Source organism: Passer domesticus, chromosome 5, assembly GCF_036417665.1.
Source record: "Passer domesticus isolate bPasDom1 chromosome 5, bPasDom1.hap1, whole genome shotgun sequence".
Taxonomy (NCBI): Eukaryota; Metazoa; Chordata; class Aves; order Passeriformes; family Passeridae; genus Passer; species Passer domesticus.
The window spans coordinates 77,536,739-77,560,382 of record NC_087478.1 but is presented as its reverse complement, the minus strand read 5'-3'; the positions used below and the strand labels follow the sequence as shown (position 1 = coordinate 77,560,382).

The 23,644-nt window shown below is 48.5% G+C and overlaps 1 protein-coding gene and 1 pseudogene across 1 annotated transcript in view; one reads left to right on the top strand and one right to left on the bottom strand.

Annotated features, from left to right (window-relative positions):
* Positions 1–23,644, top strand: part of CACNA2D4 (calcium voltage-gated channel auxiliary subunit alpha2delta 4) — a 123,348-nt gene that overhangs the window by 95,481 nt on the left and 4,223 nt on the right. The window contains exons 27-36 of the mRNA XM_064421274.1: positions 1,990–2,051; positions 3,168–3,182; positions 5,567–5,611; positions 6,483–6,545; positions 11,731–11,801; positions 12,631–12,706; positions 14,533–14,585; positions 15,532–15,587; positions 16,878–16,898; positions 21,584–21,701. Coding sequence (XP_064277344.1) covers positions 1,990–2,051; positions 3,168–3,182; positions 5,567–5,611; positions 6,483–6,545; positions 11,731–11,801; positions 12,631–12,706; positions 14,533–14,585; positions 15,532–15,587; positions 16,878–16,898; positions 21,584–21,701 — 580 coding nt within the window. The remainder of the gene's footprint in view (positions 1–1,989; positions 2,052–3,167; positions 3,183–5,566; positions 5,612–6,482; positions 6,546–11,730; positions 11,802–12,630; positions 12,707–14,532; positions 14,586–15,531; positions 15,588–16,877; positions 16,899–21,583; positions 21,702–23,644) is intronic.
* On the bottom strand, positions 17,371–18,372 carry LOC135301192 (uncharacterized; annotated as a pseudogene).

Sequence of the window (23,644 nt, the reverse complement as noted above, 5' to 3'; positions counted from 1 at the left end):
CCAAATGTGTGAAAGTTTCTCACAGTTCTTGCCAGTAGCTGCCACTTTCTGTCCCTGCCACTGGCCACCAGTCTGACCCCCCCAGGTTTTCTTCTCCACCATGTTGCAGGCAGCTCTGTCCAGGCTGGGTATGTGCTCCTTATGCCTCCTGGGCAGAAGCAAGGATTTACAACCAGGAACTAAAACCTCTCTGAAGAACAATTTGAGGCCAAGTGTTCCCAGTGGCAAAAACATGAGGCACTGAGTAAGTCTGCATTGCAAGGTTAGCTATGTAGGTATCAACTCCTCTTCAAGTCTCATGAAAACTGTATGTCCTGGCTAATACTCAGTCCCATTGATGTGATCTGCTGTAATAAGGGGAAGGACTCTTTCTTGAGATGGTTTGAAAGGATGAATTTATTTAAAGCTACGTGCCAAATCGGGTGCGTGGGCCTCATGGGACTCAGCAGCAACAGCACCGCTTGCCTGCTGTCATGGTGTGTTGGTTTGTCAGCAGGGGCACCAAGCCAAACCATGCCTGCCACAGCCTCACTGAAGCTGGGGAGTCTTTGTCCAGGCCAGACTCAGCCCTGTCCTTCCTCCTTTGTTTGCATTCTTTGTCCTGTCTGGTTTGTGCTCTGCGAGGCTTAGGGCAATGCAGCTCTACAGAATCCTTCCTTTCCCCCACAGACAGGCAGTCAGATTCAGTTTACAGCAGGGAGAGCTGGATGAGAAATGTGCCTGTGATATATGGGATTGGTAAGATGTACCAGCAGTAGGAATGTGACAAGGACACTGGTATAAAACACAGAGCTGATGCCAGGTGCTAGGGTCTCTGTACATGAGGCAAGAAAATATACCATTGCATACTCCAGTTTTAATTCATACCCATCTGAATTAGAGCATCAGATCATACTGTTAGCTTAAAAGCACCCACACGGCATGATTCAGATTTAAAGGATCTCTTCCCCCCTTTGAAGCTCCTTTTAATTCAGAGGAAATCTGTAGAAACAGCAATACTTCATCCTCCTGATATTGGTGGTTGTGAAAAAGGCCCCAGATCGCCCTCCCTGTATTTCCTTTTCTCCCTCACTTGCACTTTATATTCTATTTCAAGGTCCTGCTTGAGGCTGTAATTCCTCCAGAGCTCTTGGATTCAACCAGTTGACACAGAGCCCAGTTGTTCCCCATCACCACGGCGGGCTGTGCACGACTGCACTGGTTGGTGTGTGTGCCTGTAGGAGCCTACCCAGGGACTGCCAGCTTGTCCTGTCAGGGAGACCCTGCACTGTTCCTTCTCCTCTGCAGCTATGCCTTAATTCAGGAGTGTGATGCTAGGAATAGACGGGAAATTAAGCCAGGAAATTAGGACACACTTCATTAAGAAACACACATACACACAGAGTTCTGCTTAGCCCACCGTGCGCTAGGCTGGGACCAGGTAACAAATCACTATTCATCATCGACTTCCTGTCAAGTGGCATTCATTATTCTGTGCTTTTGTAGTGGCTTAGGAAAAACCTAAATCTCTGTGGTTCCCCCTTGAGACAGGTGGGTTTTCAAATTAATCCCTTCCTCACTGGCCTACTTTATTTCTGATTGATGCTGCGTGGTATAAGAGTTGAGGCTGGTGCGATCACAAACATCCGTTCTGACCAGGCAAATCTGAAAAGGACAAAGGCAAAAGCTCATGTCACCCTGGGGGGCATTTGGGGGATTTTTTTCTTTTTTTTTGGTGGTGTTGTTGATCTGTTTGAAGCTTCATAGTGCTTAGTGTGAGGGAAATCTCAGTACTTTGGTACAGTGGGTGTCCCCTTTTCCTCTCCCTTGTTAAACCTCTGACTCTCACTTGGCAGTCTGACTCAGCGCTTACCATTCACACTTGGAGGCAGGTTGCAGTTGTGATTTACATCCCATCACCTTGGGCAAATATTTACTCCTCTTTTCCCAACTTGTATTTCTCTTTAATGCTCCTCTTTTGATCCTCCCCTCTTTTTTTGTTCCCTGCAGCGGTGGGTGTGCAAATAAAGCTGGATTTGCTCCAACGCAAGTTTTGGATGGCCATGCAACAGGTAGGAGCATCAGCAGCCATGCAGAGACACAATTTAGTGCTCTTGGTCAGCAAGGTCGATGCTATGTTACATCACATACAGTGGCATTTTAATGAGGGCTTTTGTGGAATTCATATTAAGAGATTTATGACGTAGATTGGTTTGAAGTCACACATTTCTGTAATCCTTTGTCAGCACTAATGCCGTGTGAGCCATGAGTCTGTTCTGCAGATGCCGTGGTGACAGTGTCAGCATCCTGGCCTGGCATTAGCTGTGCTGCATGTGACACGTTTAATTGTGGAAATATGCTTGTGCTCATTCAGCCTTTCAGGAAACTCATGGAAATCTGCAGTTTTGGGCACACAGAAAAAGAATCTACTGCCTTCTTTTATCATCTTGATAATGATAACAAAACGCTACCAGCTTGCCAAAATAGAAATTATTTGCTCCAGGGATAAGCTTTTGCTGTTGTCCTAATATTAGATACTCTTCTGGACTGAAGGAAAAGGAAGTGGAATAATTAAAACAACTCCCTTGGTCTGGGGAGCAAGACAAATGAAACACCTTTCCCCCATCACCCAGGGGCTTTCTTCCCAGGCTTTCCTTTCAGGGAGGTGTGCTGGAGGGGTGAGCATGACAGGACTGTAGCAGCACACAGCAGAAGCAGCTCTCTGCTGTCAGGAGAGGGAACTGTCATCAGACAGGGATGACAGAGAAGGTAGGAGGGCAGGAAGCTGCTCTCTGGTGACAGGAGCATCCTCACAGGTTGGGATCACATAAACCTAACCTGAGCTAAAAAGATTTCTGCAAAGCACATGAGCGCATCCTGAAACAGCAACAGAGAGCTTTGTTTTAAACACCCTGCTCAGGGCCATACCCAGGGAGTTCTCACACAAACAAGCCCTCGTGGGTGTTAAGTGAAGCTGGGAGGCCTTATGAAAGCAGGTGAAGGGGGCCTGTGTGCCAAGTGGCTGTGAGCTGTGGCCCTGGTAGGTGCTGGTGTGAAAAAAGGCTCCATGTGCTTTCCCAAGATGTGAGAACCATTGGACAGAGGAATGACTAACAGATTTTGTTTTCTCTCTCTCTCCTGCCTCACTGATGCCGTGCTGCTCTGGATGTCCACGCTGTGCCTCCCAGCCCAATGACACTGATGTAAGTGGACAAAAGCTGGGGACAGGGAGGCGTCCTGGCATGCCTGGCTTGGCTTCCTAATTGTGTCATTTGTGTGCCAGCATATCATAGGCACTGTCCCTTGTCTGTGGCCTCTGGAGAGGGTCCAAACCTGTCACAGGCTGTGTTTGTCTTCACAGTAATTAAGTGTCTTTGGCAAAGCTCAAAGTGCTCTGGTCACAGAGACCTGAGGAGGCAGGAGCAGGAGGATGCTGTGAGGTAGGCTGGTCTCTGAGGAGGGAGCTGTGCCCATGGAGCAGAAGATGTGATTTCAGAAAAAACAGGGAGCACAGGCTCAGTTCTGCCCCATCTCAGGGGCTCCCTGCAAGCTGCCAGTGCTGTCAAACCAGGGTCCTGCTGTGGTGCTGCTGCTGCATGGCCAGCCCAGCACCAGGCATGGCTGGAACTTCTCCAGGTCTGCAAGTGCAGTGGCAGTGAGACTCAGCCCTCACACTGCTCAGAAAGATGTGTGAGACACGAGCCCTTCTTGTAGGAAACCACTGTGGTTCACCTGGTTTCTGTTCTGATATCTGAACCCTGAGCTCTGGATTTGTTATCCCCCAAGGCCACAACTGTGGTTTGTTGTGACCATGTTTCTCTGCTGACCAAAGGAATGAACCTGCCAGGGTGAAGCACAAGGTGACCTCTAGGATCACATCCAGGGAAATAAAACAACCACGTGTTGCTTTGTGGTGAGGCTGGGGTGAGATGGTGCTTGCAACTCTGGATAAAGGAATTTTTTTTTAAACCATAGTCCCTAGAGTCTCAAAAAGCCAGCTGGATTTGGAGTGTGAACATGTGATACTGCAAAGCTGTGGGACTTGAAACAAACTCAGGCATCTCCAGACCTCCTCTGAAGTAGAACAGAGGGACAGAAAACCAGTTTTGTTCTGCAAAACTCGAGGGGAGAAACAAATTCTAACTGAAAGTTACGGTCTTGTTGTGGTCTGGAATGGCCAATTTCCCTCTTGTTGCTGAGAATCACCCAGAAAGGGGGTTGGATTTTATGTCTAAGGGTTTTGAGAAACAGTGGGTAGCTGGCGGAGAGCAGACGGGTTATGTGCTATGCCAGTGTCCTTCCCTGACCCCAGCAAACCTCTGGCAGGAAGGGGACTCCATGCACAGAAAAGGCAACACTGTGTCAGCTTTCTTCCCTCTGCTACTGGAGAAAACAGAATTTAAAAATAACACAAAGAGACAGACACGGCAAATTCTGAACAATTATGAAATCAATAAGCACCTGAAGGGTTTTGTTACTCACCACTTAACCCCTCATGTCCCCACCCAGTTCAGTGTTGTGAAACACATGTCAAGTCCACTATGCAGAAATTCTAAATGAAAGAAGTGGATGGTGCCTTGGGCTACATGTGCACCATTCACATCCTATTTTATCATTAGCTATTTGGAGAATAGAGAAACCAACAGCAACAACAACAACAAAAATCCCTGCCTGAGAAGAACCCTGATCTAAAATACCATGCTATGTTCTTAGTCCAGATACTAACAGATGCTGAAATGCGTGCTGGTTTCTCCCTGGTGCACAGTGACCTTTGGTTTTGCCCTTTTTTTACAAGTGCCTCCTCTGCTTGGAGTGCACAGGTCCTGCTGGGCAGATGTCAAGGAGGCAGGTGCAGGATCTGAGCCCTCAGGAGAGGGGATGTTGCTGCTAGGGGCAGGGAGCTGGACTGGCTGACCTGGGGGTGCTGCCGAGCTTGTCCTGGTGGAAATGCCAGCTGAATTGCAGAGCTGTCTGGGGTACTGCTCTGCAAACCTTTAGCCTGGCAGTCCCAAGGGGGAGACAGTAAGATGAGCTCATGCCATGTGCTGAGGGATACACTCAGTGCAGGTGGCTCCGGGTTGAGCTCTGGGAGCCCCAGGCAAGAGGCTGTGACCTGGCACTGACCCTTTGCACAACAAAGAGCACCACGGGGACATGTGGGACAGCCAGGTGTCCGGCCACCTGGAGACACAGCAGGAGCAGATGTCCCATCAGGATGACCCCAGATGGACACACATGGGCTGTGAGGGGATAAAAGCTCAGATTCCTTTGTTTGGGGCCCCTCCTCAGAGGCACAGGCGTGAGCTCTTTCTGTGTTGCTGCACCATTAATAAATTGCTTTAAGGTTCTGGATGTCTGGGACCCTGCTATGGGAAACCTGGAGTTGAACAAGTGAGGAAAACTTGTCTGGCTGTGTGAGTGTGGGGTGTATGAGGACTCAGAGACCTGTGGGGTCACTGTAGCTGCTGCTGCCTCAGTCCCAGCAGTGAAAGCCTCTGGTGGTGGGGAGTGACTGCCAGAGCTCCTGCATGGTCAGACTGGGAAGTTTCCTTCACACCATGGTTAATTCTCTGCTTTCCCTTTGCAGTGCAGTGGCTTGGATGGTGCCTGTCCACTCAGCTGTCAGGATGATGTAAGTTGCCTCAGTTTCCTCTCTGTACCTGTGGTGGGTGTGATTGACCACCTGCTCTGTGGAGATCTCTGTCTCCCAAAAAAAGGCAGTGCCTGTTGTCTCTTCACAGGAGATTGCACAGCTGGGGGACAGGACCTCATAGTAATGAGACAAATCTGCAGTTTTGGTCTTCCCCCAGCTGGGCCAGGGCAGAGACATTGGGATTCCAGCCAGTGAAAGTCCATCTTTAAATCTGCCTCCCTGGCATCCCAGATCTTCCGAAAAAAAAAGTGGCTGTCAGCATAACATGCATGCTGGACACTCTCTTTGTGTTTATGCCTTGTTATCAGGAATATGTGAGACAGGAGCTCCTCTGCCCTGAAAAGTGAGATCAACAGGGATTTTTTTTGAGTGTGTTCATGTAGGATTTTCTCTGCTTCCTAGTTTTCCCTGCAGGAAAGGGTTTTCATCTAAACTCTGTGCCTCCATTTCCTGCTTTGCAAAATAAAAGTAGATCAGCAGTGATACTCAGTGGTGGGGAGAGGGTTATTTTGTGAGTGGTTATAAAACTCTGAAATCTGAAGATGGAAAGTATTAGATACCATATCACTAAAGAGAAGAGCACTACAAATATCCTGTCTCTTCCTGCTAGGCCTGCACAGAGCCCCAGCTAGAGACAATCTCTGTCACAGCTCATGGACTCAATACCTCAACATGGAGGCAGAGAGGGAAAAGAAGTGTGTAAAACTCATGGTAGCTGAGCTGTGGGGCTTGGTGTAGAAATGCCAAGGCTGTTGGCATCATCACAAACCCATACTGCTTCATCCTGAACACAAAGAGGGGAAAAGCCATAAAAGCCATCTTTAATATTGCTTCTCCTCCATCTCTGCAGATTCTGAACTGCTTCCTCATTGACAACAATGGCTTTATACTTGTTTCCAAAATACCTGAAGAGGTAAGAGAGCATAAGAGAAGGAGGAGTGTGGGGTTTGCTTGTTCCTGAATAACCCACCAGAACTGGGTAAAGCAAATGAAGTTGAATTGTGTAATAAGGGTGGCTGTGTGTAATTAAATTCAACTGCACAGTGAGGGGGAAGGCTCCCAGCAGAGTGACAGCACATCCTAGGTGAGGAAGGAGTTTGCAGTGATAAGGAAGGAACTAGTCAAAATATCTTTTGATCAGAATAAAGGAAATTAGACTCTGTTCCCTTGGCACAGATGCTATTGAAAGATGAAGGGAAGGGAAGGGAAGGGAAGGGAAGGGAAGGGAAGGGAAGGGAAGGGAAGGGAAGGGAAGGGAAGGGAAGGGAAGGGAAGGGAAGGGAAGGGAAGGGAAGGGAAGGGAAGGGAAGGGAAGGGAAGGGAAGGGAAGGGAAGGGAAGGGAAGGGAAGGGAAGGGAAGGGAGCAGCAGTTTTGAGTGCTTCTGGAGTCAAAGCAGGTGTTCTTCAGGAAAGGAAACTGAGGGGATGGCAAGAGCAAAATGCTAAAGGCAAAAAATGAAGACAAAATCATTTAAATTGGAAACAGGAACACACCTATAGAATTGGAGAATTTACTGGACTTGCAGAGGTGAAAGGAGCAAGGGAAAAGGCTCAGAATAGAAATAAAAATAAGTTGTGTGGTTCCACAGCCATTTCTAGGGAGCTGAAGGGGTGCAAGTTTGATGTGATATCCTGCAGCTGGGTAAAGTCAACAGTACCAGCCACTGCATGGTTGAGCTACACTTTTCCATTCTCTGATAAATTCACCACAGAGCTACTTCTTTCAAAATAATTAAACCCCATAGTTCTGGGCATCACAAAGTGATATGTGGAACAGTCTCATAAGCTGCAAAGCAATAAGTCAATAGTAAGAGTGGGCTTAGAGAAGAAGTGGGAAATGAAGGGGTTTTGTTACTGACAGAATCATGGAATTTCATTAAAATTGCCATTGTACTGGTGTTAACAAATGCAGTTTGGGTATTTCCAAAAGGCAGCAGATCCAGTCCCAGAAATTGCTTTCTTCAAGATGTGACAAACAGGTCGAAATGGAAATTAAGGTAACAGAATTCCTGGTGGATGTGATTGGCACAAGCAGCACAGCTTCCAGAAGGAAGAAAACTTGTCAGCTACAGTTCTTTGAAAGCATGGCAAAATCAGGAGATAAGGGAGACTAGATAACCTGTAGAATTTCAGTTCTCTTCAGCCTTGAACAGAGTCCCTTAAAAGAACCTGGTGAAACAGTGACGTATGAAGTAGTGACATTGATCTCAAAGTAGCTGGGACAGAAGAGAAAGAAGAATTTTTAGATGGCTATTCAGATGGAAAACATCAGCTCTATGAGTCCCATGGTTTCCCACCTGGACTTGGGTTGGTTAGCATATTCAGAATGGGCTGGCAGAAGGAAAAAGGGAAACTGTGCATTCTGCAGGCACTGCACAGTGAGTTCAGAGAGGCTGAGATGAGATCCTTGAAAATCACAGAGCAAAACCAATAGGCAACACAGGGACACCAGGGGGAATAAAGACAGATACCAAGGGGAGCTTATTCCTCTCTTCTGTAGGAAAGTGAAAAGTGCCCTACCCAGCACACTGAATAGTCTGGTAGTGTCCCTTCAATGATATGGTGTGCCAAAAAACAAAAATGCAAATAGAACTTGAAGGCTAAGGGAGGGAAATGCTGTAAAAGTTGCATTGACTCCCCACTCTGGGTGGCCAGGCCCTACTGAGTTTTTGGATGGGCTGGTGATCTTAGGAATTGCTCTTTTCTCCTCTGACACCCATGGCATTTTCAAAGACATTTTACTGACTCCTATGATATGTGTTCATCAGCTACACCCTTTAGGTGCCATGTCACCTGTGTGTCCTCAGCACTGCCCTCCTGGGCTCTGCCTGAATTTTTCCTGAATCTTATGGAAAATAGTTTTTTCCAAAGCTCATCTTTGAAAGATCTGACTAGCAGAAACGTGGCATTATAGTGGATTTGGGTAAATTATAAACATTATCCACATGCCTCCAAGATCAGGCATTTTGGCAAGCACCAGAGCTGTCCTCCTCCAGCTTTTACCTTCCCTGACTTCAGAGAGTTCACCACTGCTTTTTTTTTCTGATTTCTTTATCCTGTTCCAGTTACTGTTTTTATTTCCTGGTGACACCATGAGTCTCCACACCATTAAACCCTACAGGGAATTCAAGACAGCACTAAATCCATACCCTGGGTTTCCTACATACCTGGATGTTGCTGCATGGGATCACTTGCTGCTGTGTGACCTTCCCTATTCCATCCTGTAGTCTTTCCTGAAGGCATCCATTTAAAAATGCCCAAAAAAATCCTGTACCTGGGGTTTTGTGGGTGTTTTGTATTTTCTGCCTGCCAGAGCTGCCTGCTGCCTGCACCTTCTTCCCTGGGTGACCACACTGGAAATCAGAGCAGCTTCCCACAGGAATGGGGTGAGGACAGCGTGGCTCAGGTTCTGCTCTTCTCTGCCCTTGGGATGGGGGATCAGGGTGAGGGATTGGCTCTAATAACCTCTGTGTGAAGGCAGCAGTTGGAAACCACCATGGAAAAGGGACTCAGGATTTTAATGAGTGACAAGTTGGAAGCTCCCTGCAGGATTACTTGGGGAAGAACGGGTAATCTCTTAATTCAAGCTAATCTCCCCATCCAGTCTCATCCCAGAGGGAGCAAAGAGTTAAAACACAGAGCCAGGAGAAGGGAGTGAGTGAGGACCAGGTGCTCTTGGAGGAATGGAAAATAAGTGGCAGGGTCAGGCTGTGCTGCAGGGAAGGCTGCTCTGCTTTTTCTGTCATGTTTGCAGCCGTGTCCCCACAGCCACCCCTGAGTTTTTAGCTGCTTCTCACTGCCAGTCATAGGCACAGCTGTGGATCCCAGGTCTTGAGCTCCCTCCGCCTGCTCCCTCCAGATGTTCCCTTTCTCACTAAACCTCTTTTTCTAGGATTGCTGCCTTCTGCCTGAGGCATTTTGCAGAGGATGTCTGCAAGCTCTGCCCAGGTGGGACTCCAGGAGCAGGGTGCAGAGAGGCAGCCAAAAGGCCAAGATGCCACCAGAGCTCAGAGCTCGTGGAGAAGCAAGGGCTGCCTCTGTTTGAGCCATGCTGGAGGAAGAGGCTGCCTGCCTGCCCAAAGCCTGGGCAGTTTGGCAGATCCTGTTTGTCTACAGCTTCTGAGTGTATAAAAAGTGTAAATTGCTCAATGCATGGATGCATGTGAGCAGTGATGTAGCTTTTGAGTCATATGTGTGCTCTGAGTTGCATGTCTTTGCTGTGCACAGCCTGCACACTCAGCTGCAGGGGGGAGTGACACAGCATGTGTCATGTGGGATGGCAGAGCAATGCTTCCTGCTGTCAACCTCTGAAATGGCAAGGGCCTGTGGACACTTGCCCAGAGATGGGAGCTAGGAGAAACACAGCAGAGGGATGCCTAGGAGAGCAGCAGTCACTGGAGGAAGCAGGATGTAATGAGAGCTGCTTTACAAAATGCTGCTCCAGTACGGGGACAGCTTTGGTTTCTTCCAAGTGATGCTTTTCTGTGTTAAACAGCAGCAAGCTTTGAATGTCTGGTTTGCTATTGGAGGCCAGTTTGCTGATGCCTTTCTGAACACACTCCCTAGGCCATACTTGCACTAATAGCTGCTCATTCTTATACCTATACAAATGATGTCCTGCATGGAGAAATTCGGCCAGACATCAGCATCTCTTGACAGGGTGGGCCTCATTCACAGCCTTGCAGTGGCCCCCTCTCCTTGCCCTGCTGCCTGCAGCTTGCACTGTGTTAAATCTCACTGCTGGGAATGCAGACTGGTATTAAATGGAAGCAGCTGGCCTCTTCACCACCCTAATCAGATTGAAAGAGCGAGGGAGGTGAAAAAAGTTAGTGCTTGCTCAGGCACATTTGACTGTCTGAGACGATTACAGCCTAAATGCTGGAAGAGGAGTTGATGTTATGCATCAATTTGTACAGTGAAATGACTTCTAAAGCCTTTTGGGAAGAGGCTCATAACCATGTAACACTACTGTTAGATGATTGCCATGTGATCTTAGGTAAATCTGCCTAAGGGTTTGGACTTTTTTTGTGGAAATGTCCCACTCAAATAAATGAAGTCATCTGTCATCTGCTAATACATGCTAAATGTCTGCTAGCCTATCAGTGGGAAGGCAAAACATCCCAGACTGTGTGAATGCTTCCATAACACATGGGAGCTATTTACTGTCTGTCAGGACCCATGAGCCAGGAAAACAGACAGAGGACAGCTCATATCCACACTTTTATTATTTACAAACATTTCATTTACTTGCTTGTGAACAAAGCAGTGGACTTGACAGGTTTGAAGCATTTTTGCAATATATTTGCCATGGTTTAGTAATCAGGAAGGTCAGAATTGTTTGTTTGAGGAAATCTTTAAAGCAGCAGTTAGCAAATTTGAGATTGGGCCTTTATTTGACGTTATTGACTCCAAGGCATACATGGAACCAGAGGGCCACAGGTCCCACCTTTAGTTTGGGCATGCAGGCAGGACTGGGGGACTTGTTGTCCCCCCAGATGCAACCTAGTCCTGTGCCAGTACACAGTATGTGAGCTACAGGGATGGAGGGCTTTGTGTTGTGTTGTTTGGATCACTGCCTGCTCAGAACTCACACAGCAGTGAGTTGCAATATTGCATTTGCTGCCTAAAGAAATCTGCACATCACACTCATGCATGGGGGGCCAGTTCACCTAGGGCAGCAGGAGAGCAAAGGCTTCCAAAACCACAGTGGCCATGGGCAGCAGAGAGGCTCAAATGGAAGACTCAGGCATTCAGATCCAGAGAACATGGATTCCCAATAACCCACAGAGAGTCCAGGCTTCCAGTGATTCAGCATGCCTGGGTCTCTGCAGCTTGAGAGTCTGCATTTTCTGACAAGCCACAGGGACTTACGTGGGCTAAGTCATTTCCAAGCGTGGTAGGAATGGTGCAGGATGCCCAGCTGGTGTTGGGGGAAGTCCTCCCTCAAGCTTTCCAACCAGCCAAAGGACAAAGTTCAGCATTGCCTCCTTATAAAAACCCTCGTTGTGTTTGGCCTCCAGACAAACTGGATCAGCTGGAACCATCGAGCATTTGGAAAATTTACAGTTTATTCCGTTTTTCCCTTTTTGTACTTGCAGACTGGAAAATTTTTTGGTGCAGTGGATGGCTCAGTGATGACCCAGCTGCTAAACATGGGCATGTTCAGGCGGTAAGTGGGGGATCTCCACACTGTACTTCTTGTTCTTTGCTGGTGTGTGGGTCAGAGCATGTTGGTCCCTCTGAGAAGCACTTGAGCAGGGAAAATGCACATGCTGGTGATGCTGGTGACTCTCTTATCCAGACAAAAGAGCTCCTTTAGCTGTCTGTCCTATCTGCTGACTGGCTCAGCCATTATCAGCACACACACTGTTTCTCCTCATCTCTTGCTCTTCCACCTGCTGCAAAACACAGAGAGAGACAGAAACTTCCAACATCTGTGTGGCCAGAGAGCTGCTTCTCTGTCTTTTCCAGGGCAAGATGTCATGGGAAACTTTTCTTGGCATTTTGGGTACAGAAGTGCTTTGGTTCCTCCTGCCACTCGGAAAGCCTTTCTGGGAGTGGTTGTCTGAGGTGCAGCATTGCAGCTGGCTGAGCACATTTCTCTCTCTTAAAAAAAATTCTGTTCATCTCACTCCACTCCCTCAGCCAATGTCAAAAGAGAGTTCAGAGTTTCAGTGGCTTGGAAACAGGAACTAGGGGGACCTGAGGTAGTTACAATTGTAATTCCTCTGCTTCATAGCTTGCTTTACTCGCTCTCTGAAATTAGGGACATATTTCCTCCTGTGCTGACCCAGTTACATTAATCCAGAGCCTGTATTTCTTGCTCTGCAAGATCCAGCACTGGCCAAACAGCAAAGACACGTGTAAGCAGGTCACAGCTGTAGTGAATCCAGGAAACAGTTCACACCTGACATTTTTGAGAAAAAGCTGACGTGTCTGTCCCATGGGTGGTTGCATTGCTTGCTTTTGACTGCTTGCCTGTTGTGTTTTGCTTGCAGAGTGACCATGTATGATTACCAGGCCATGTGCAAGGTGCCCTACCACCACCACAGCGGCGCCCGCCCCCTGCTCAGCGTACGTATCTGATCTGTCACCATGCCCTGCCACCATGCAGCCCTCCCTGGCTGGGCTTCCTCCTGCAGGCCATCTCCAGCATTCCCCAGCAGACCTGAGGAGATGTTTGCTGTCAGGATGGGACTGTCCAAACTCACCTCAGGCAGATTCCTGAAGCAGTGGTGGCCACTGATGTTGGTTTCCAGTGTGGCTCTCTATTGCCATATAGGATCTCACTGAAAATTGGCAGGACCAGGGACAGAACAGGAGCTAGACTGTGGTAGGTTCTCCTGAAAGCCAAGCAGTCAGCTAGCAGCTGAAATGAACAGGAATTCTTTTACAGGACATGGTTTTACTCAGCTCAAGAAGGAGAGTTGCAGTGTCAGGGAACAGAGCATCTGGGGAAAACTGGCAGTCACTGGGGAAGGATCAGTGAGCTTGGAGCTGAAGACTGAGAATTCTGGTGGCCCAGGAAACAAACTAACAGGGTGAGGGGTTTTACCAGTACCCAAATGCAACCTCTCTTTAGGCTACAAACTCATACTCTAATCCTTTAGGATTTAGGATACAAACTCATACTCTAATCCCATTCCACCTTCCTAATCTTGCCTCAAACAAGAACAAACTACTCAACACTTTGGCCACTTCAAACTGCTTGACACAACCTTAAACAGGGATGTGTTCATTGCTGTTATGATCCTTTGATACTAGAAGGAATGCAGGAAGTACCCTTACAGCATGCCATTGTAATTTTTTTCCAGTAAAAGAATTTTCAACAAAATATTGCCTTTTAACAACATTCTTAACAATAACACTTTTAACAATGTCTGGTTTGCAATGGTTACACTTGAGCTGGCTAGATATCATATGGTGATTGTAGTGAAAATATTTGCTTGATTATATCCTCCAATCCTGATCACTGAGAGAAATGTCACCAACTATGAGCTGCCAAAAATGAGGTGAATTGGGAAGAAAATAAAAAGGTGAGCATTCAACCTCCATCTCTCATCTTCCTCTCTTAGGAAAACCCTTGAAAAGGAAGAAATTAAAAAAAGTCAGTTTTTATATACACACATAAAAATCAGTCAAATTGCCAAGCATCTCTACATTTTACCATTTTCTGACTTATTTTGGCTGAAGGGAAGTCATCAGTAATGGAACACTATCCTGCATCCCGTGACTGCCACATCTGTTTTGGGTTTGAGGACATGGGCCTGATTATGAGAGGGGGAGATGAAAATTAGACGTGGTTACCATGAGCAAAAGAAGCAGCAGTATCCTCTGCAGATGAATTGTCCCTGGGATAATGCTGGATTTCCAATTTGTAGCTGAAAAGCAAGAAGATGATAGAAGTCATGCCATCTTGAGGAAAAGCTGGATGAAAGCACAGTTAAGCATAATCAATCAATGGCAGATAATACTAAATCCTGGGCAGTGCTGTCACTTGTCCCAGAAACACCACTTGCTCTCAGAGCACAAAAGCATCCTAAACTGGTGCTGTCCCATTTAGCTGTGTTTCTCTCCTGCTCTGAGCTCTGAAGGTCATCCACACTGGAGAGAAATCATCAAGCAATTACATCTTCAAAGTCCTTCATACATTCCTTGATAAACTCCCTGACCCTCATGGGGAGGGGGTGAGGAGGTATTATTAGTAGCAGGGCAGCTCTGCTGGCTTTTGATGTATTTTGAACATTTTCCAGTGATGCCCAGACCTTGTATTTCCAGCCTGTCTTCAAGGGCTCTGATCAGTGGAGGGACTTAGTCTAAAATGTGGGGTCCTGCGTAACAATTATAAATTCTCTGACCAGGCCCTTATGGTATTTCTCATTTCTTCTTTTGTTCTCCAGCCAATTTATGCCTTTGTAGCTGCAGTGAAGTGGCTGATAAGTGATTTCATCATGTGAGTACCAAAAGATGGGGGTGCTTGGGAGGCTCAGACCAGGAGGGGCAAGAGCTGGGAAAGCTGCAAGCAGAAGCCCCCGTGTAGGGTGTTGCTGTCAGCCTTCTCCTGACATTCAGCTCTGCACTGTGCTCCTGGGAGACAGAAAGCTATTACTATTGCCATTTTGAGAGGCAGAGGCCCACAGCAGGTCTGGGATTTACCTGAAGTCACTCAGCACAAAGTGCCTGAGTCAGAAATAGGACTTGTGTCTCCCGGGGCTCTGTGCAGATTCTTGGTGCCAAGTCCTCCTGCCTTGTGTGCCCGTGAGGAGTGAATGCACATCTTCCTCTCACGGGGGGAGAAGGCTGAAGGCAGCAAGCCAAGCAGCTCAGGTCTGAGTGCCAGGCAACTGGGGAGAGAGGGGAGGCTCTCCTCTGGGTTTGGGTTCACATCAGACTCCTGGGGTGAATCAGAGTTCAAGCTCAAATTAGGATGGAAGTGCCGCTGCTCAGCTTGCTGGCTGTGCGAAAGGGGAGATGTGGTAAAGGTCCAGCTCTGAGGGTTTTAGCCTGTTGGTACAGAACATTTCCATGTAGTTACCTCCAAGCAGACAGTGTGGGCTTCTGATGGCCATCATGCCTGCTCCTCAGGTGGGTCCTGTAGAGGCTGAATGCCCTCCCAGCCTCGGGGGCTGCCATACTTGTTCCTTCCTTCACTGACAAGCCCCTTGCACAGGAAAAAGCCCATTGAGATCTTCCACACTACAGATCCTATGATACAGAACCACATTCTAGCATGTGGAGGGGAAAAAAAATTAAAAATCTAAAAAATCAGGCTTGCACTGCCAGAAATTTGTAGTAAACATTTTTGAACTGATACTCGCTGGGCGACAGGGCCATCTCCCTGACACCTGCATCCTTCCAGGCTGCTGAAAAAGCATCCTCTGTTCTTGCTCTTTTGACAGCTTCCTTTTGGAGTTTAACATGAGTAGCTTCTGGCACTCAGACAACTTGGCAGATGGTGAGTACACAAGAGTCCAGCCACCCCATAGCACGTGAATGTTGCAGCCGCTGGTGACAGAAGAAGCTGTACAGGGAAGCCTGGCCCTGTGCAAGGAGCCTGCCCTCTGCCCCACACCCCTTCCTCCATGGACACTGGAATCCAGCTTCCAGATCCCACTATCTCCCCCCATTTCCACCCCCATTCCAGGCTGCCACAGCACCAGGGTGGTCAGGGTGAGGTGTGTGCTGCTGGGAGCACTCTGCTTGCTCCCCTCAGGGTAATTTGCTGAGGAGAGGGGAGACACTTCTTTCTGAGGACCTCTACCCTATGCACAGTGGGATGAGAGAGGCCATCTGCTGCAAATAACTTCTGTTGGGAAGCCTCCCTTCCAGTCTGCTACAGGACACAGCAGGGGTTGAAGAGCAGACTCTCCAGAGCCTAGTGGAGGTTCCAGGAAGCTAGACAGAAACCTCAGAGTTCAATAACACACTTCACTTACTCTGGACCTGCTCTGCAAGAGAGAAGGTGATGGCACATGGTGTTGCACAGCAGCTGAGTTCAACAGAGGGCTGTGTCTGGCTTGAAATACACTGACCTGTCCTGCAGCTGAAGTGCTGCCTGCTGGAAACACCCCAGGAGTGTCTGCAGTCCCATCCCAGCCCTGAGGAGACTCAGAGGGGAAGGGGAGGTGTGTTCTGCACAGCCAAGTAGGGGCTGTAATTAGTCTTGATTATTGATCACTAGTGGTGCCTTATAGTGGAGTCAGTGGTGTCTTCCATGCCAGCTGTGGGGCTGGATCTTCTGCACTGAATTCTCCTGGCATAATGGGGAAACAGTCATTTTTTGAAAGCAAAATTCCCCTCTAGAGAAGGAGGTCTGTGGGTGCTGTTTGGGTCCCACTCTCCTCCTCCAAAGAGATGGCAGTAGAAGCTGCAGCTGTCCCCTGGCTGCTGTGTCACACACATCAGGGTAGCAGGGGTGGCCCCATGCAGAAATTGGTGAGGAAGAGTCAGATGAGCAGGTGCAGTACTCGTGGCAGCTCAGGAGAGACTGCTCATTCAGGGGCATTCCTGCTGTGGGTGTTCTGTGGCTGCAGTCTGATTTAGTCTGTGCTTGAGGAGAGCAAAAAGGGAGGGGGGATGTCACTGCTGTCCTGCTCATCACCATTTCCTTTTGTGCTTCCTTCATCTCTTTCCCACATCACCTCCATGATGCTGTGTGTAAATTCATGTCTCCATGTCACTGCCATGCTGTGCATCTGTCACGTGTCTCCATCGTCACTGTGTGTGTGTCATGGGACCTCTCCAGCCAAGGCTGTCTTCCATCACTGTAAGTAGAACCACCTCATAGTTAAAAAAAGAGAATTAACTAGAAATTCCTAGGCTAGGAAAGACTTTTTTCCACCCTTTGTACAGTGGGGGACTTGCAGAAAGGCGTGACAGGGCCAAGGCAAAGCCTGGCTCTGTTTCCCTGCTCTGCAAAGAGTTGCTGTTGCTCATTTAGCTGGCCGAGCTGGTGATTGAAGGTCTGTCACTGAGGAGTTGATAAAAGAAGGAACATATGAGCCTCCTGAGGAGCTGCAGTCACAGACAGCATCATCACTCATTGCTGTGGCTGGCTGGGCCTGTGGCCCGTGTTCCATGGCATGTCCTTCCCCGTGGTTCCCAGCTGGCCCATTCTTCTCAGCTGGTATTCCCAAAGCAAAGACTGACTTGTGCCTTCCTGCAGGAGAAACTACACAGGTCTTGTAGGCTACAGTTACTAAGAAGTAACTTAAGTCTTCTTTTCCACACACCATGGCTTAGCTCCTTCTGATAAATCCCAGCCCAGCTCTGGGACAATGCAGGAGGACTTTCAAGTGGTTCAACTGATAACTCATAAATCCACTCCTACAGGCGAGTTAGAAATTCCTCCAAGACAGAGTCCAGACTGTGGCTGTGTTTGTATCTCCCTGCTTCCATATCTAGCTTGTGTTTGCCAATTTGCTCTCTGCCCAGCAAGACATATGTGTGAGACAGAGATGGAGAAATAGAGACAGTTGGAATGTGTCTGACTGGATGGAGAAGAGGAAGAGCAAGAGAGGGTGTCTGCAGATGAAAAAAAAAGAGTGTCCATGTGTGTGGGGGAGTAGCAGGGTGGAAGAATGCTATTGGGGCTGGAAGAAATGGATTGCACATGTTGTTAAGAAGGGGCTGTAGATTTTTGCCAGAGATGTTAACATTTTCTTGACTGCAGGCCAAGGCTGGTGTATGCGAAAAATATGAAGCGAAGGAGACATTTTGTGAGAGAGAAATTGAGCACACACATTTTTTCCGGGTTATGTGCAGAGGAATTAATGATCAGGGATCTAATGCTCTCCCTTGCCTGACTGTGTACCTCTGGCTCTGCAGCACTGAGCCTATTTCTGCTTCCCAAGTTCTCTTGTTTTTTGGGAAGGTGAGACTTGCTGTTGGAATATGGGCGTGATGTATTCAGACTGCACTCATCATACAAATCTGCTTTTCAGAGGTGCTGAGAAGACACGTTTGCTGCCACAGATTTTTTCTCTGCTCTCAGCATCTCAATTTCTCTCCGTGTTTATAAGGGGGGCTTCTGCTTTTATGGACATCAGCACAGGTTTGAAAGCTTTTTATTAAGCCAAAATACTTCCAGCCAAGGCATGCAGCCTAGAAAGAACTATTTCTAGAATTCTGTAGGTCATAAAAGTTTCTCTTTTTTTACTCCATGGTAATGTATGCAGAAGATATTTTACAGTATAATTGGTTAAATTCTATGTTTTATATTGGTAACTAAGTGGCAGATTTTGTCACGTGTCCCAGAGTAAATCCTCTGACTGTAGTGCATGATTTATGCTGGTGGAAAAGAGTTCACAATCTGGGCTCTCTAGTTCATAACAAGGCACAGCAACTGCCTTTGCTGCTCAGAAGGATTGGTTGCCAAATGTCTGACAAAAGTCTTTCTGGAAGTGCAGATGGTAGCAATGACAGCCTGGAATTAACTCACTCTTTGCTATAAAGTTTGCAATTTGTTATCAGCTCCTCTGGCTGTTTACTAATCCCTGACCAGCAGACTCTCAGGGTGCTGATAACATTTTGATGTCCAGTATGTGCATGCAGAGGCTCAGCCTGAGCCTTTTGCTGATGATGTACATGCTACTGGGCTTCTCTGAACCTCTCAATGCTGCTGCAGCTGCATTGCTTCCCAGCAAATTAAGTGTCAGTAGGCTTAAGCATAATCTCTGTCATAGGTCTTGTCTCTGTGCAGGAGTTAGATTTTAAAGCAGCTTCTTTTCATTAAGCTTGTGCCAAAAAAAAATCCCCAAAAAACTTAAAGTCTGTGCAGGCCACTTCTGCCAGTTTTTGGTGCTGACCACGTTTATCCTGGGTGTGGTTCATGCAGGCTCTTTAACTGAGTTTTCCCTTGCAGGGCCTGGTTCTCCAAGCCCACCATGACAGCCCTCATCCAACACTGGCTGAGGCTGAGGCCTCACATCAATTTCCATTCTGCATTTTCCAAGCTGATGGTCTCGTTCACCCCTTCCTGCATCCATCCTTCACACCACTGTCCTTTATATTGCTTCAACTTTGATGATGTTATAACAGGAAGCTAGTAAAGGATATGATATAACAGGGCTAGAAAAGGATGTCACTCTTTACCAGGGACAGGGCAAAAATGAGGTCCTGGTATGTCAGGGCTCCTTGCCACTCACGACATGAGCCATATGTTAAATTCTTGCAAGCAGTTTGCCCCAACTTTATGAGGTCACCTTTGTGGTCATCACAGTGATTCTTGTGAGCAAGAACTGCACAGCTGTGCTGCAGGGGCAGTGCTGGAAATCCAGGGGCAGCTCAGCAGGACAGAGATGGCTTCTGGCTGAGAGGACCAATGTGTGGGATTGGCACAAGCATGTCCCCAAGAAGGGCTGTCCCTGGTCCAGGCTGTGATAGCCTGGCCACCTGCTTCTGGGTTTGGAGCTGCTTTCCCAGCCCCCAGTGCAGTGAATTAAGGCTGAAAGAAATGCTGCTCTGTTTCTCACACTCCTTTAGTCTTAGTTTGGGGACTTTCCTGGCCAGAATACACTTAGCAGCTGCTCAGAGCCAGAAAGTGTTTGCAGTTTCTCTCCTTACAGCATAAATGAGGATATTCTGCATGCCCCATCAGAAGTGTCTGAAATTTACCTCAAAAACAGGGTTGTGTTTGGCTCATCCTAGATCTCCTCAGGACTGTCAGTCCCTGTGATGGGTCCCAGTCAGAGGCATTCTCCCTCAGCAGAAATGGGAGAGGCTTTTCCCTTTCTCTGCAGCGTGGGGTTTGCACAGAGGGACAAGGGATGGTGGCAGAGCACAGCCAGACAGCTCCTGGCTGGTGGCAGAGGTGCTGCCGGCCCCTGGAATGACAAGTTGGGTTGATTAATTCAGTGTGAATCCAGGGTGAATACAGAACGAGGCATTGTGCTGCAGTTCAGGCTGTGCGTGCTTCTGAATCTGTGCAAAATGAACCTCACCATGTCACCAAAAGCTGGGTCCCATCGTCTGGGAGGATGGAGGCAGGGGGCTGCCTCCTGAGTGCTGGTTTTTGAGACTTCTGAAGAACAGCACAAAGTACAATTACCAGAGACTGCACTGCAGGGAGGGGTTTGAGTGCCCATCGTATTCATCTGGGCAAGGCATTAGAGGCAAGATTGGGCTGCAGTTCCTGGCTCTTAATGGATGTCTTGTGTTGCTGGATTGCCATGGTGGAGAGAAAAATCACAGAAAATCATGCAGTTTTTCTCTCCCTCTCGTGTAATCCACATTGTTTAGACGGCAAGCTCTGCGGGGAGGTGCCTGCTGCTTTCTGCCTGCTCCGGCAGTGCCGGGGAGAGGAGACCATTGCTCTCAGCAGTCAGGGTTTTACAGTGATGCAAATCACCCCTCCAATCACGGTGCCCTCTTGATGCCTTCTCACCGTACATTTGCTGATTAAAACCCAGGTTGCTGCATTTTCCATAACTCTCCAGTGCTTCTGCTGCAAGGGGTCAGCTGGGCGTCCTCCAGGTGAGGAGGACCCTCTTCCCTGCTGGTCCCCCCAGGAGCACTGCCTGTGGCTGCTGTGTGGGTGGGAGGCTGCAGACTGAGGCTTTGTGCTCAGACCCAGAGCTGATGTAGAAACCATTTCTTGTGCTTGCTGCTGGCTGAGCCGCAGCCACCTCTGCCCTAGCAACAAAGCTTCATATTTCCATCAGCAGCAGTCCCCTGTGTCCTACACAGGCAGGAGCTGGCTTTGCTACCTCCAACTGCAGAAAATAATTGCCAGAAGGGCCCAAGGCAGTAGTTTCAAGCAAGACAGATTTTGCTGAACTCCTAGAAAGAATGTTCTTGCTTCTTGAGGGAGGCTTAGTGAGGTGGTTCAGCTCCCCCTCATCCCCACATTAGTTTGGGAGTCCTGCAGGGTGTGACTGATGAGTGATGGAGCAGCTGCTCCCTCCAGGAGCCAGTGCTGTTCATTAGCTGGGTCTCTGCTGCTCCTCGAGACCTGTCATCTGTTTCCTTGTGGTCTCAGGCCAGATCTGTTTGCTGCTGGTGGTTTCTGCTTAACATGACCCGCATTGAGCCCCTCCAGTTTCCTGCTGTGCGGTGTCAGTGGGCTCAGGAGGGATCAGCACTGACGGGAGCCCACCGCAGGCACACAGGGCTCAGGCAGGAGGGATTCCATTGTCACGGCTGGTTCAGTAGGGCCCCGGAGTGTCCCGATGTCCCCTGTGTCCCGATGTCCCTGCCTGCCTGGCCAGGGGGTCCCTGGCTGCTGTGGCCACTGCGGGAGGGGGTGGCGATGCTGGAGGCATTTTCACATAGGCTGGTTTTCCCACACCACCTAGTGGGAGCAGGCATCACTGCCCGGCTGCTCCCTGCAGCATCTCCTTCCCCTTCTTCTCCGGAGGGCACCTGCTCCTCCAGACTCCATCTCCAGGGGTGGGACGTTTCCATGCAGTGCGGGCAGGTCCCTGACGTGTGCCTTTTGTCGTCCCCCGGCAGCCCACAAGCACAAGAAGCACGACACGCTGCAGCCCTGCGACACCGAGTACCCCGTGTTCGTCTACGAGCCGGCCATCAGGGAGACCAACGGGCTCATCGACTGTGGAGACTGCCAGAAGTAAGAGCCGAGCTTCCCTGCCAGCTGGGGACCTGGTCCCGGGGCTGCTGGGGGTGACAGCAGCATCACAAGGGTCACCTGCCAGCGTGCCTGTGGCACAGCCACCACGGCAGCCACGGCTCTGGCCACAGAGCCATGCTGGGCAGAGAGAGGTGAAGAAACTGATTCTTAACCAAAAAAAAGTGGTAATAAGTAGAGGTGGCTGGAGAGCAAAGAGAACAGCATTTAAATGCATATCTTTCCATTCCAAAGATTTCAGAAAGGAACTTTTCTTTCATGTTTCTGGCGAAAGTTTTCTTAGAAAGTTTTCCCTTTTTGCAATACTCTTGGCTTTCCTTTTTTTTATTTTTTATTTTCCCCTTTTTCTGTATTTCTACAGAAACAACAACAAAAAACCACAAAAAAACCCCAAACCAAAACAAAACAAAAAGAAACAAAAAAAACCCACAAAAACAAAACAAAAACAAAAAAAACCCCACCAAAACAAACAAACAAACCAAAAAAACCACCAAAAAAACCACAGGGATGGGGAAAAAAATATGTGTTAGACTGAAATAGCTGAAAACAAGAGTCCACTTTTTTGTTACCCATTTTCATAGTAAGTGAATGGACAGTCAAAAGTAACATTGTGAAAAGAGGCTGTTTTCAGTGGTTGCACAGTGCTATCAGTAATCACACGTGAAAAGCTGACAAAAAGATGAATTTCCACTGATCCAGCTTTTCCTAAGGTGAGGAGGCCAAACAGATCTGACTGGAATTGCTCCTATAAAAACCCCACAAAACAATTCTACCTAGTCTTCAGTATTGGATCAACTGCAGGAAAGACTTAAAAGCTTAGGAAAACAGCCTCCACTAGTCAGCATGGCTCTAGGAAAACCAGAGCCTTGCCAAACATTGTTTCAGAAGAGATTGCAGATTTGATGATAACAAGGTATTCTCTTAATCTCTGGGCAGAGCCAGAGGAACTGAGTGACCTCTTTGGGTCACAGATCTCTGCTACCAACAAAGCCTGGGAGCTGCCCCTGCCCTGCTGGAGGCAGCCCCTCTCCAGGGCTGGATGCAGCAGCAGGTGCTGTGTCCTGCTTGGCTCATTGTACTCACAGCCGCTGGCTCCCAGGTGCATCTTGGGCATCTTTTATCCAGATATTTGGGGGAGACACCCCCCCAAGCCCTTCCACAATCTCCACAAGGTGGAGCAGGGCTGGGCTGGGTGCTCCATCCTTGGCTTGTGGATTGGTGCATGGAATCTCTGTCCTGGTGACTGAATCTGTGCATGGGCTGAAGGCTGCTTGCCAAAGCTCCCAGGGCAGGCATTACTCAGAGAGCACTGATGGCATGGTCAGCTGCTGAGTGTGGCATTCAGCACCTTTAAAAGGGGACACACAGATCCCTGGAGGCTGGAAGGCAGCAAGGCCGGGTGGTGAATAACCAGGGGCACTGGGCACTGCTCCAGCACACTCAGCTTGGCCAGTGCAGTGGGCACATGCCCACAAGCCTGTCTTGCTATTCCAGCAGCCCTGCCACCAGTGCAGGCATGCAGAGCCTGATGTCCCCAGCCTTCCCTGTGGCTCCAGGACATGCAGGCTCCCTGCCAAACCAGCTGGTCAGTCCTGTCACACCAGTGTAGCCCACAGTGTTACTGGGTTCCTCTATTTCTCTCTCTAGTAACATGAATTTAGCACAGCTCTGCTCCTCCCAGGACCACAGAACAGAGACACCCTTGCATTGTGCAAGCACACACATAAATGTACATTAAATAGGCACTGACATACCTCTGGGTGAAGCCAGGCCTTGCTCAGGTGTCACCTGCTGTGATGTGCTGCCCCATCTCGGGAGGGCTTGTCTTGGTTCTGGCTGGTTGGTTGGCTTCTTGGGTTGTTTTTGACGTTTGTGCCTAGCATGGAGTTACAGATTTGGGACAATTCAGAGCCCAAAAGGAGGCC